The following is a 14,855-nucleotide window of genomic DNA, read 5'->3' as shown; positions in this document are numbered from 1 at the left end:
ATTTGACTGTAATTACTTTACACTATCTAGTTTTTAACTATTATAGCGAGAACTGCCATCTCTTTATCTTTTCTCCCATAATGTATCTTTAAATCAAAATAAATTTTAAATTTAATGCGTTTACGAAGATCGATTGTACAACTTAAAAAAATGCAGTGCACATTTCCATTGCGGAGTGTATGCAAATACGCTTCGAACCTAAAAACTGTTGACAGGTTGAACTATCGCTTACAATATCAATTCGGAGGGTTTCATACGTTGTAGCAATGTTTGCACATGGTCAGACAGTCGTAGAGAGATGAATTAAATGAGATCATTGCGTATTATTCGTTTCGAAATATATCGGTAGGTTGGCCTTGAACTTGCATCCTCCTTCCGTGACCTTTGCATTTGATTATTCGCAGGCTTTAATGTAAATAATGCGTATCGATAAACTAAATCGCTTGAATTTCCTAGTTTTATGGTATTTTGTATAACAGAAACTATTGAGAATTGTCACAAACATACATAGGCGTAAGGGCGTGATGACAGTTAGGGGGGGGGGGCATAACTCGAAATGCCCGAAAAAGAAAATTCGGGTTTACAGAGAGCGGTTTCGGTCTTCTGCAAGAAGCGAAGGAGCAGAGCGTAACATGTATGGAACCCCCAAGAAAATTGTGGAATATTTGACGGTCGCAAACGCGTTTTCCTGCTATTACAAAGCAACTTCAAAGTTGTCTAAAAGCAATTTAGCTTAATTAAGGTGGCTGACTCGAATTCCAATCAACCAACCAATCGTTTACAGTCCACAAAACGGGACCGTTGGGAGAAAGTTTTGAAAATTTAACTGCCTCAAACGCGTTTTCCTGCTATTCCAGCCTTCAATGTGGTCCAATATCCCAAACAACCAATCAAACGTCGTGGGGTGTGGGGGCCTGGCCCTCCCAGAGAAATTTTGAATATTTAACCGCCGCAAATGCGTTTTTCTGCTATTCTAGCCCAATGGTTTTGTAACCGAAATCCCACTCTATGCCTACCCGAATTCCAATCATTCAATCAGACTGTTGCAGCTGCATTCACAAATAATAATCGGATGCCCGAAAAATGTCGCACAAAGTAGAGTGACTCCAGACAAAATGTTTTAACCCATAGTCAATTCAGTACAAATGCGTGGCATTCAATTTAAAGAAAAGTAAAATTAGTGTTTTATTAGATTTCGGGCACTTGATTTTACAAAGAAGATGAAATAACAACTTTTTCACGTTACCCGTCTGCCCGAAAAGTAAGATTGCCCGAAAGTTAAGGGGGCAACTGCCCCCCCCCCGCCCCCCTGGTTCGTACGCCTATGCAAACATATCATATTTGTGACTCAAACGACTAATCTAGACTAAATTGTTGCACCAAATACCCAATGTTAGGGTTAGGGTTATATAGACCTTTTCGATGATACTTTGAAAATGCCAAAGTGCCTATCTATCTTACTCAAAATGATTTTTGGCAAAGATAAAATAGCTTTGGCTCCTAATATTTCTCTTATTTATGTTGTTTTATTAACGTAAGCCTTCATTAAGAAATAAACACAAATTTATGATATTAAAATTTAATTTCAAATAGGCCTATAACATTTTCCAGTAAACACATTTGAGATTATTGATGTATCTTTTTACAAACCATCATAACCCCTAAAACATATGAGTAAATACTATGCGCATGGCATTAGGCCTTCTAATAAGAAATTGGCCATTTCAAACCATGGTACACGAAGGTATTTTCTTTATACTCTTCTTTCCATGGCATTAGATATGAAGTGGTTTTCTTCTAGTGGGGTTTTTTTTGGTGGGGGGGGGGGTTGCTTGGGCTCTAATTTGGGGCGTCATCTAAATGCTTAAATTGCCTTACAATAAAATAAACGGGTGGTTGGCCGTAGCTGTATTTCTCATACTGTGAAAAGAAAATGAATGAGAATTGTTTTTGTGAATGATGGTACGTTAAAATTATGTGACCCGGACCATTGCTAATATTATCATTATTCCAAATATATCTATATGTCGCAATAGATCTAACAACGTAGCCATATCAATGTTTGTTAATGTCATGATATTAACTTAGGAGAAGGTGGCGGCTGGCCTAAGTTAAAATTGATTTTAGTTCAAATTGTCCCTAAAATAGATTTGCGAAACGCCACGGATTTTAACTAAAAATGCTTAAAATCGTTTTGTGAAACTCATCTATATTCAGTTAAGATGAAATTTGAGTTTAAGACGATTTTAAGGAGATTTAAGTTTTAACAAATCAGATCAGGTCGGTTGTTGTCCTGAATTTTTCATCGTGTTTCCCCTGTGTCAGCGAGGACGGAGGGTTTGACAAGGAACATTGTCTAGTCGTTTGGTCGGTACATGACATGATATGCGTGTAAAAGAACCCTTAATAATCAAAATTCTAAATAAGAGTAGGCCATAAAAACGGTGTCCGGGCAGCATTACCCTATGCGCACATGGCATATCCAGGTCGTTCCCGAGAAGTGTGATTCATGTCATTACATTGTTTCCTTATACAGGATGTCAATTTCTATTGATAGGCAAGATGTAAATTATCATAAAACATTGTGCCTAAACATGTCAATTTAAACACAGCCTAGGAATTATATAATTCATGTATACTGTCTTACTTACCAAGCGATTTCAGTGTTCTAGTAACTAGTAAAAACACGCCCAATATTAGGAAAGTGGTTATAATTCCGACAGCGATACCGATACCCAATCCAGCTGCGCTGATGAACGGCTGGGGGGTTGCTGGGGTCGATTGTTCAGCTTTTATAGTAGTGTTATGTTGTAGAGTATCAACTATTCGGGTCCCTGCCGTCTCTCGTTCGGCAATACAATTCGATGTAGGTGCTGGATTTACGTTTAATGTGAATACAACAATAAATACTTTTCCAGTAGCATTAATATGAACACTGTATTGTCCAGCATCTTGTAGATAAACTTTGTTGATTTGAAGACTGATGTATCTACCAATGCGGTGTGACCAACTTGCTCTAGATCCATAGTTGTATAACTTGACCTCAACTTGTGATGATCGTCTGTACCAGGTGTAGCTTGGTCTAGGATATCCAGAATAATACGCGCGTAATGTAGAATAAGATCCAACAGTAGCATTAACTGTTGTGGTTGTTTTGTCTCGTAGTAGTGTCACTGGACCTAAATAAACAAAAACAAAAAACGAATTTTAAAATATTCACGTATTCATAAGGTCTGAAAACTATTTCCAAATGAGCTTTATGATTACATTTACCAAAAACATTTAATGTTAATTATTCATTAAAGATTCATTATGTAAGATTTAGATATAGAGCTAGTCGTTTTTGCTATGATAGTTCAAAATATATCATAATGGAAAATTAATATATTGACAATTTCGGTCACATTCGGGTTTTTTTCTGTGCGAAGTTATGAGTGTTTGAAGTTGTGACAAAATGTAACGTAGATTGTTTCTTATCGTAGCAAAAGGTACTTAACAATCGATTGTCTATTTGATCGTTAAATTCTTAAATGGCCATGGCGTTCTAATCTACTTAAAATCGGGTTCATTCGATTTAACAGATAATTAATTAAGGGCTGGTCGTGTTAATAAATGTTTTAATAAAAAAAAATTAATATATCATTTGAAGACAGAAAACGACACTCAATAGGCAGATTTAGGTTTTACATAGTGGATCTTTAATGGGTTGTCCTTACAATGGTCATGCTTTAGAGATATAACTCGGCTTATAAATATCTAAAACAAAAGCATAGTGAAAGGGAATTTTTGAAATTGAAAACATTATATCGAACAATTTTGTATTTCTAAAGGGTTCTTGCTTTGGTGTTTTGGGTCATAACAGCCATAAACCATAACGATCAAAATTCACTTTGGCCAAAACTGCCATAATTTGTACTCTAAGAACAACCCCACTACAGGTAGCAAGTTTTAATGTAATTATACTACTTACACCTGACATTTTTATACAGGGTTGTAGTAGAAACATAACCATTATATGCTGTACAGTAAAACCTGTAGTCTGTACATTGAACTATTGTTGATACACTAAATGTTCTAGATGTGGATTTCGTGAAGTATGTCAGATTTCCTTCTCTATTTTGACTTGATATAGAAACATTTACAGGTAACAATTTAGTACTGGACACAGTACATGTAAATGTGATAGCAGTTCCTACGTTTATAGTACTATTACTAGGACTTGATGTAAAACTAGAAATAGAAGCTCTTTCTGAAATATAAGATAAACAATAATCTTAATAGATCTACACATCTCATGGGCGTACTTATATATTGTACACAAATATCTAATCATGTAAATAGTATACCCATTCCTGTATTATTTAACATTCTCAACAGTGGGATGCTATAGTTACTAAATAAACTTAAAATGTTTTTGTCGAGCAGTGCTTATGTCACAAGGCCAGTACGTTAGCCAAAAGTGGTTATTGTTTTTAACTATAACTTACCGGTTAGTATTGGAAATTAAGGATTACAAAATGTGATTTTCATTCCACAAAATGAAAGGCAAATTCTGGTAAATATTAAAAAGACTTTCTATACGGGAAACTAATCATACCCAATTGTTGAGTTGTATAATGTATCCAAGGAATAGTAACTATTCTCTGCCAAACACCCTCCTCAACTAATAACAGACCAGTTACGGAATTTTGGGGTTTCTTTTTTGTTTTGTTTTTGTTTTATTTTTGGGTATTAAACTCCTCAATTCAAACCTTTACCCTAGATATGCACCGATTGGTACGTTTTCAAAGAAATACATCGGTTCAGTTCTCAGGCGGTGTTGGCCATAGCCTATGTCTCCAAATTACTGGAGGTATAAGTTCCCGGATAACAATGTCTATACACCTACCAAAGTTACGATGATAAGTGATCGTCGCGATTATCATGGAAATCATACAACGGACTGAAATTCCATAAATGCGTTAACAAATCTAACAATCATTTTCAGACTGCCCAATATATTTTGATTTGAAATATTCACACACGGTAAACTTATTGTCACATTTGCATTTTATTTATAAGGACTTCTCCACGATGTTATTTCTCGCAAAGTACCCATCACTTTAATATCTCGATCAATCGCCTTTCTATATCGAAGCTAAGCAGAAAGTTTTTCCCCGTCCGACATGGCTCCGCCGTCTTCGTCGAGTATTGGATTGTTGGAAAGTGCGTGCTGACTGAACAAAATATAAACAATAATCCGTTTTCCGACAGCTTTGCTGCCTACGAGAGAATTACTGGCGAAGAAAAGACAAGAGAAAGCGCGACCACGTGTGCCAAGCGGGTACAAGGTCTCAAGCAGCACCCTTTCCCTCACAACAACAGCGCAACGACGGTGACGAAAGGGAACTCAGTCGGAAATTGCCGGAAACACACTCCCAAGCCTTTACTAAACCGGGAAAGAGTAGATAGGCAGCCTTACACCGCTACTGGCGCGTCTTAAGAAAACTTACCAAAAACGTTCTCCGCTTTTGCTAACTACGATGTTGAAGGCCGACTGAGTTTCACGCATGAGAAACGCACTCATTTGAAAAGTCTTCGGAACGGCCACTCGCACGCCCACTCGGTGACGAATTGGCCACCCCGATGGATCCTAGGCTTGTCATCTTTTCTGCTTATCTTTCTCAAAATCGGACGCACTCCCTTCGCCATGCACAATTCAGACGGCCCTCTTTTGAGAAGTGCGATAGACAGGAGGAAAAGTCTCATTCTGCACACAGATAACTAGAGAGAGAGAGAGAAATGGGGTTTAACGTCCACTCGACACAAACTAGGTCATTTCGGGACTAACATATGGTTTAATTTTATTTACATAATTCGCTTTGTGCGTAGGGGTCTTTAGCAGTACAACCGGGGGTTCGAAACCACGCCAGTCGACTCAATGACAGACTTTATGATACAGCGCGCGCACGCTAACCATTCAGCCATCCAACCCCCCCCCCCCCCCCACACACACACACAGATAACTAACTACTCTACCTAAATGGTTGCCACATCTAACAATAAATATACTGTTGTGTAATGCAGCCCTACTCCGTTTCACACAGAAATTAAACCTTTTAAATTTTATGAAATGAAAGCGGAATATATACTTCTCAAATTCTGGATATATACTTAGTGTTTGCGACTAAATCATCGATTTAGGATTAATATGTCAATTAACTAGCTAAGTGTCTTTTCTCAAACGGAAATAATTGTAGACAGACGGCGTAGGTTCAGTATTGAAAAGCCCGAGTGTGCGCTACTTTCCCCATATGCGGAACAGCTCGAGAGAGCAATTGGTTGGCAAATCAGTTGTCCTCAGGACCGTGCGAGGCAGGGAAAATAGTCTCGGGCACCATACTTGCACTCAAACCATAGTTAGATCGAGGGCACCTGACCAGAATGGACGCGAATAGTAGGACAGGGGATGATATTTATTGTGAAGCTCAGTCGGTCTTCGTCCTATAGTGGAGGGTTGCCTGGCTGCCTACCTACCCTTCTCCGGCGCTCTCTCTCGTCTTTTCTTCTGAATCAATAGAAGGCAGCGAAGCCATCCAGTCACCGCGCACTTTCGCATGAACCAATACTCAATGGAGCGGGACCGGACGTGGAAACACGCCGAGTTCAACCTCGTTATAGAAAGTCGATCGATCGAGATATTAAGTTGATCAATCGCGATATTAAGTCGATCAATCGAGATTATAAGTCGATCTATCGAGATATTTTAGAAAACAATATAATCATTGGATGCTCTTTCCTAGCCACTATACGATGTAGACGGTGGAGCGAGACCGGATGGGGAAACACATCCTGATTAGCCATGTTATAGAAAGTCGATGGCTGGGAATGGACATTCGATGATTTTATTTTGGCTAAAGTGTCGCGATCGATCGGGTTAGTATAAGGAAGTTTAACGTTGCCAAAAGTCTGAAGATAGACAAAGTTTCAAAATTCATTTTGCAATGTTTCAGCCCCTCCCATACCCTTTCCCCTTACATTCGGTTAGTCATATTTTTTCGGGCAGACGGGTAATAAGAAATAAAAAAATAATGAAAAAGTCGACAGAATAAAGTGCCCAAAATCCGATGACATATTGGACTGGAGCCACTCTGCATTGTTCGAAATTATTCAGGCATTGATCGTTGTTTTTTCGGGAATCGAATTTCATTGAATTGGTTTCCGACGTGGTTTCCCCTTGTCAGTGGTGCAGAACGGAGGGCCTGACAAGGACAGCTGTCTAGTCCTTCGGATGAGACGAAAAACCGAGGTCCCGTGTATACATTGGAATGCACGTAAAAGATCCCTTGGCAGTTGGAATTCGATATAAGAGTAGGCGATAGTGCCGCTGCCCGGGCAAAATTTCCCTCATAGCACACTGTATGGCGTATGGCGTATGCCCGTCTTCATTAGCCCAGTATAGGAGCAGAACAGTAGGACGTTAAACCCCATTTCATTTCATTTCATTTCATTTCATTGAATTGGCTAATGAATAAATAATTGGCTGATAACCAAGTTTTTCTGTGAGATGGGTTAGTATACAGATACATCCCTACAAAATATTAGATTGATTCAGTTGATACCGACTTGGAAAATTTAAATAATATTTTTTAATAGAAAAGTAAGCAAAACATTTGACATTTTTGAACCAAATTTGGATGATCTGTTATTCAGACAATAATTGATTTGGTCTAACAAAATTTAGTAGGACCACTTCGGCTCCTCCCGCACACCAAGTTTTAAGTTTCTACTTCTAATGATACCTTGGTCCTGGCCGCCAGTGGCCGGATACCCAATTCTCTCTGAAAATTGAATTCAATGAAAACCAAAGTTTGAGAGGCTATAGCTCGTTCTTTGCAGGGACTAGCAAAGTTGAATGTTACCCACAACTAGCAACCCCCAACTAATAAAATAAAAAAATAAAAATGACCGAAGCAGGCATAATGCAAACCGGAAAAATATTTTAAAAACATTATCAAACGGCTCACTGCACATTTGACAAACAGGCGATACTGTATCCATCTGTGTCTCAACATGGGAGTAATTCCATATGAAATTTAGTGGATACTGGATGAATGTCATTGTAGGTCTAAGGTAGAAATATCATAAATCTCCAATCCCTAATCAGAAATCTAAATCCCTAATTGGAGTTCCTCATATATAGACACAGGGGAATCAAATCACTAAAATGTGTACGAAAATGGATTCAGCTACCCCGAAAACATAACTGACATAGCGGTGTCACTAATCACAAAAATGTGTGTAGACATGAATTCAGTTACACCGAAAACGCATATTTTGATACCAAACTAGGTCATATTATGATAATTGGGTGGAAATTTGAATTTACTAGCCAAAACGGACGGCCAATTTGGATTTTGGCCAATTTGACCCATTTGGACACGGATTTCGAACTACCCGCACTTATGCTATCTTGTCGGACAAATATGTATGGACATCTTTACAATTTTAATATATTTCATTCAGTCATTAGAAAGGATGATTTGGACTTATCAGAGAAACATTGGGGCTTAACGGACATTGGACCTAAACTTTGTCATTTTGGGACTAACATATTGTGACGCATATGTATGGAAATCTGTTCAAAATTGATATATACCATTCAGTTGTTATCAAGGATGATTTTGACAGCAATGAGGTTTAAGGTAAACTCAACACAAACTAAATCATTTTGGGACTAACGTGGAACAATTTTATTGCAATATTTCGCTTGCGAGAGAAGAGAAAATCCATAAGGCTGGACAGACAACACTACACCATGTCACGTACAAGGTCAGGGTAGGATGGAAACCACGCGCATGGGTTAGATCACTTTTGACTTACCATGGGACAGGTTCCATGAATGTCCAATGCAATTTACGCATAATAAATCTTATATGAATATGATATAGTAATGTGTTAGAGTGGTTTTATCTATTTACAATGCTAATTTAATCTTAGATAATACATGTATGTCACAAATCACTATATCCATAAAAGGTTTTGTTTATAAAATCTCTTTTTAAAGGTATCCAGTGAGTTCGAGTTCATTCTGCTCACTGGTGTTTCATTTCACCTTTGACCCGGAGGTTTCTTGGGTTTGTAACATCACCATGGTCACTTTTAGATAGAATCTTGTAGTGTGAGGTTAGATACTTCATCTAATCTTGGTATAAATTTTATACTTAAAGTATAAAGTAATTATTAGTATATCGGTTGTTTATTTCATCAACTCTGTGTGTGTGTGTGTGTGTGCTAGTACTTGTATTTGTATTTGTATCCAAATATTTGAAACTTGCAGTTTAAAGGTATGTGTTACTATTAGTTTCATATATATATTACATTGTGTAAATGATTTTAGTTTAAAGTGACGGCCATGTTGGTTTCTAGGGAAATTGGAATTTAAAGTTATGTTAATTTAATTTATTGGTTTATTCTAAACTTACATTTTATACATAATTCAACTATTTAAAGTATTTCACTTTAAATATACATTTCATACATCATACATTCATCTTAACACACCTAATTTAAAAAATTGGAAAAATTCAACTAAATGATTTGAAAAGCCTAACGTATCGGGACTTGGATTTAAAAATATTTTCGAACCCTCTGAACAAGTAAAATAGGATTTAATGGATAATTTACACAACAGGTAGGATACCTAAACATCTAATACTTAGAATAAGGCTATTATTTATTTTCTGGAGCTGTCAAGCCAGCAAGAGTGTTATTGTCCCTTTAAGTAGAAATACCGATCGTGGTTCCGGCTCAAGAACATTCATGCTACGTAATGACGAGAACGTCCGACATGATCTTCATGCTGCCAATCCACAAAGTTATTGGATTACTCCAAAAACAAATTAATGACACCTCGCTCATTACACTGTGCTACGGAATAACATCGTGACACGGACAGAAGGGTAAAGTGAAATAAAACAAAAATATGTAATATTCTAATATTTTTTTTTGCCTTGTCCGGAAATAAAGTGGCCGAAATCCGATGACATTTTGGTTTGGAGCCACTCTTTGTGCGAAATATTTCGGGCATCGTCCGGTGTTTATCGGGAATCGAAATTTGATTAAATTGACTAATACGCTTATTGGATTCTATTATATTAGCATTCGACTCTACTCCTGAGGGTGTCAGAGGCTTATCAATTTCGCGTTTAAAGAAGGGTTTAGCCATGTTTAACCTCGTGGTAGAAAGGACACTAAATACAGATTTCCTTATTTTTACAGCACTTTGAACCCCATGGGTGATTGGGGTAACCTATAAATTCAAAGTTTAATATTTAAAAGAGGCGAACATAGTGTTAGGATCAAGGGAAGCCATCTTGCATAATTTTTCCTGTTTTTCTTGTTTCCTTTTATATAACGTACATGTTGTATATACTGATTACATTTATCAAACTTTTAGTGTCAAGTATGTTACAATCAATGATTAAATTACCCATGTGGTAATTTAGCATGATATATGATAACCAGAACATGTTTCGGGGCGGCCATATATCGATGGTGTGATTTCGAAAGGACGCCAGGGTAGCATCACCCCGATTCTGGATCCATTCATATTACATTCATATTGACTCTTTATTCCAAAAACAAATTTCATATCTTCAATTCTCATTTAAATATACTTAGTCATATTATAATATAAACTTACTGTCATAATCAATGAGGCTGACAGTGTAAGTAGAGCTGTCTCTGCCGTGGTGACATGTCCACAACCCTTCGAATTCGTTCACGTACATATACATTCTAACAGTTGATATTCCAGCTGTTGTGTTGACATCATAGGTAGGACGATTGTAGTATGATGCAGTTGTATTTATAAAACACAGACCAGCACTATATGGTGATGCACAAGAGAAATAAGTTTTTCCTTTATAGATCCATTTAACTTCATCAGTTATTGTACCAATATGACACGTTAGTGTAAAATAACCATGATATACCGCTTTCTCCGGTTCGCTGGTTATAGTTATTTCACCTAAAAAACAAATATTAACAATTATTATCTGCCGAATGTTGTCCGTTTAATATTTCTTTATCTTATGATTTTTTTAAATTTACTAATTCGGATTATATATATAGCTTAATACAGACACATTTTCTTGTTTTAAAAATCGCCATCGGGTTAGGGACGTATATCATCAAGTACTTCAAATAACAAAAACAATCCAAAATTTCAAAACCTTATTAACATTTCTAAGTGTTGTAAATATTTGTTGTATGGCGAACGTTCAGTACCTGTATTCCAGACAGGCTGTCTAATGTGATCTGCGTATATATTTGAAACGTGTTTGATCCTGGAAGCATTAATAAAATTTGTGTTTGTATATGAAGTGTAACAAAAATTGGGTTAGTCTGCAACAGCAACAACTTGCGAGCAAAGCAAAGTTAAGAGTATCGTTGAATTTAACATATAGCCGAAAGAAACATTTACTGTAATATGGGGTATTCTCTTATAAAACGGAAAGGGGTAATGTCAGATTTTATGATCGTGGAGTGCTTCCTTATTGATGTCAGCCCCCTACATTATGTGACTTAAAATACGACTTATATTCCCTCTTGCCATTTTAATTTATTTCAAAATATCGACTCTTTATCGGTAAAAGAAAGTGACAAATGTAAACTAGACCTAGTTAGCCTTTCGATGGTCAATCTTGGGATATATTGGGACTATATTATTCGTTTCAAGCCGAACAAACTTACCATACATTCTGGATAATTAGCCAAAGTTAACTTGACGTTATATTAAAACTACACAGATGAAGTTGAACGAATATGTAAGACGGCACAAGTGTAAGCTGTAAATTCCGTGAGTTTGAAACTGTTAGCCACACATGATACACAAATCATTTTCTACGTAATACCGTAAAAATGGGCACAAATGATTTATACCGGTTAAAGTAGCTAAGTCTCTAACTCAATACATCCAAATTCTTCGACATTGAAGATACAAATTATTTGTCTATTTAAATCAACATTGATGTTGTGATCTTACCGGAAAAGGGTGGGCTTCTGATATCGAATATTTAAGACAAAATAAACATTTTACCATTGGTACACGAATCGTGTACCATAATGCGTTTCAGCGTCATTTGTAACAAGGTACTCGAAGAACGAGGCTAGACATATTCCATAAGTCATGTCAAACGGTCACGCTATATTCTTATTTAGAAGCATGCGCAATAAATAATTTCGGTGTAGACTGGTATAACCAGACTCTGGAAATAGCCATTCGATTGAGATTTCTGTCGGATTTGGCCGAACTTAACTGATTAGAAATTACAGTAAAAACAGAAATGATTGAATGTAAATCAGTTTATATACATTCATATTACATTATTATATGCGTTGTGACGCATTTGTGTCAATTTCTAGGTCCCAAATATTAGCGACTTAGCTTCTTTAACATTTCCTAATATTGGACTTTATTGCCCTTGAAATTCCACAGCTCGTTTTGTAAACTGATACTAACCTTGCGTACCCAATACCAATATTGATGTTACTGTCACACAGACAACTATCAGTGCTGTCATCTTGGATATCATTCTTCTGACTATTCAAAAACAGGTCAACAGTAACGCTGGTGTCTTCTGCCTTAATCTCAAAGTAAAAGGATGACACCCATTAATTAGTAATTACGCGCATTTTCTTTTATTTTTTTGCCTTGGGATATAAGCATTTGATTTCTCAATGTCTTTTAAAACGTTCCTTTGATTCTAATTAAGTGCGAATGATAAACTCCGTCAAACGTCCGGCAACCTCATGAAACTCTACACCAAATTTGAATGTTCTACCGGAGTTGGAAACATAGTTATTGTGTTCCAAAATGCGTGATTTAAAAAGCATTGACCAATCCAATTGCTTACCATTCTGTTTAATCTTAGCACGGTTATTTCTGAAAATTGGTTGCAAGGTATTAATGTACTGAAACTATACACCAACGTCATTGTGTTCCAGTGCATGAATAAAGCAAATTGCTTATCTCTGTTACTCATAGCAGATCACATTCATCACCACTCCCAGTCTAGATATACACGTAATCTTTAAGTGGCATGTAGCGATTGGGAAACACATTAACAGAACACAGTTTTTATGGGAAACAATCACTGGTTTATTCTAAAAGCACGACGTTTCGACAAGTATCCTCTTGTGCTTGATAACGATAAGAGGATACTTGTCGAAACGTCGTGCTTTTAGAATAAACCAGTGATTGTTTCCCATAAAAACTGTGTTCTGTTAGATATACACGTACTTAACATTTACACCAAGATTAATAATTATATCTCAATCAGAAACAGAGTCAATGCGTTCCAAGTCCCAAATATTGGCGATTTAGCTCCTTTAAGGTTTTAATTGCATACTGAATCTCAATATGTACTGACTCGACGGAAGCATCAAACGTCTATTGATCATATAATGATTAATACTTTTGGTTCCTAAAGAAAGCTTTCCAAGTGGCGGCAATGGTGCGAAATATGAATTCCACAACTGCAAAATATTCTATGACGCTAACTGCCCCCCCCCCCTTAAAATGGTTCTCATAATTAGTAGTCCGATAAGAGCAGAAAGATAAGACATTAAACGTCGTTTCATTTGATCTTTCGCTCTAAACACCGACAGGATGCTTCTACTGGTAGCAAGGGATAGAGCTGTCCATAATTTTTAACTGCAATACAGGATAAAAATCATAAAAACCTTCGCGTGAGGACTTATAACACTCCCCGGGCCCATTTGGTTTACTCTCGACGGTCGTTTGGTTTCGCGGACTTTGAGGGTCACACAAAATTGAGGACGCCGTCACAAAGTCTTGCCCCTTTGTTGCGACCGGCACACCCCACCACTTCTTAGTACCATTTAGATACTCTTTTAAAAAATTCTACATCTACGCTTTTATCTTTTAGAAAAAAAAATGGTATCAAGGGGCATTATTTTTTTATTTATTTATTTTTTTTAAATATTTTGGGTACCAATGCATAATTTTACAAAAAGACTTCTGAGATGAACTTTCAATGAAATAAAAAACTTACCGAATATATTTGTCAATTTGTGTAATTTTTTTTTAAATATATGTATGTTCAGTACAGCAGTTCTTCGAGGTGTCTTCGGCAAAGAATTGGATAGCTATTTAACTCTAATAGATTTTTGCCTTTGTGCTGCTACTTACTCAATGTGATTTTAAGTCGCTGTGAAGGGCCTTGCCACTGACTCTTGCATTTAATGTAAAGTCACGTGGGTGTATAATATGCAGTATGTATTGAAGGCATACCATTAAAGTTATAGTGTGCATTGTATTTAGGTATATATATATACATATATACCTAAATACAAGATGTGCAAACGTCATCGGAAAGGGCCATTTACCCTGCACAATTACTTGTTTTATATCTTTTTCTCTTGCTTAGGTTCGTTCGCTTTTAGAAAAGCCATGTGGATCAGAAAGGCTATTGGTTATAATTTAGTAACGTATTTCTTTAGATTTGGGAACTTAATACATAATACATAAATATTATAAACCCAAGCCGTCGAACGCTTAAAACCCGAAACACCGCGTCGGTTGTATTTTAACATTAGATGGTCGCGTTTCCTGCTATTCCGGCGCGTGAGCACGGTAACTAAGGGTCTAATATTGCTTTATTTATGTGGTTATGGAATCGAAATCTCACTCTGTCCTCACCTAAATTTAGGATTTGGGGCTGAGGGTGCAGAAGTAAAATGGCTTGAAAATTTGCAAGGATTAGACTACTGGGAACAGTTTTTCCTGTTATTTCAGATCGTGAAATATCGCCTTATTTCATGGTTTTGCAACAGAAATCCCACCAATG

At 36.7% G+C, this 14,855-nt stretch overlaps 1 protein-coding gene across 3 annotated transcripts in view; it reads right to left on the bottom strand.

Moving 5' to 3' along the window:
- Nucleotides 1-14,573, bottom strand: part of LOC126825069 (uncharacterized) — a 71,785-nt gene extending 57,212 nt beyond the window's left edge. The window contains exons 1-5 of one of the 3 annotated variants that reach the window (XM_050554510.2): nt 14,061-14,573; nt 12,506-12,633; nt 10,685-11,011; nt 3,971-4,249; nt 2,652-3,179 (exon numbers count right to left, since the gene is read on the bottom strand). In XM_050554510.2, coding sequence (XP_050410467.2) covers nt 2,652-3,179; nt 3,971-4,249; nt 10,685-11,011; nt 12,506-12,578 — 1,207 coding nt within the window. In that variant the 5' untranslated portion in view covers nt 12,579-12,633; nt 14,061-14,573. The remainder of the gene's footprint in view (nt 1-2,651; nt 3,180-3,970; nt 4,250-10,684; nt 11,012-12,505; nt 12,634-14,060) is intronic. The other 2 variants (XM_050554507.2, XM_056101605.1) reach the window with 2 other exon arrangements.
- Nucleotides 14,574-14,855: the final 282 nt, after the last annotated feature.

Source organism: Patella vulgata, chromosome 6, assembly GCF_932274485.2.
Source record: "Patella vulgata chromosome 6, xgPatVulg1.2, whole genome shotgun sequence".
Classification (NCBI taxonomy): Eukaryota; Metazoa; Mollusca; class Gastropoda; family Patellidae; genus Patella; species Patella vulgata.
Note: the sequence above shows the minus strand (reverse complement) of the source record. Positions and strands in the feature narration are given on the sequence as shown.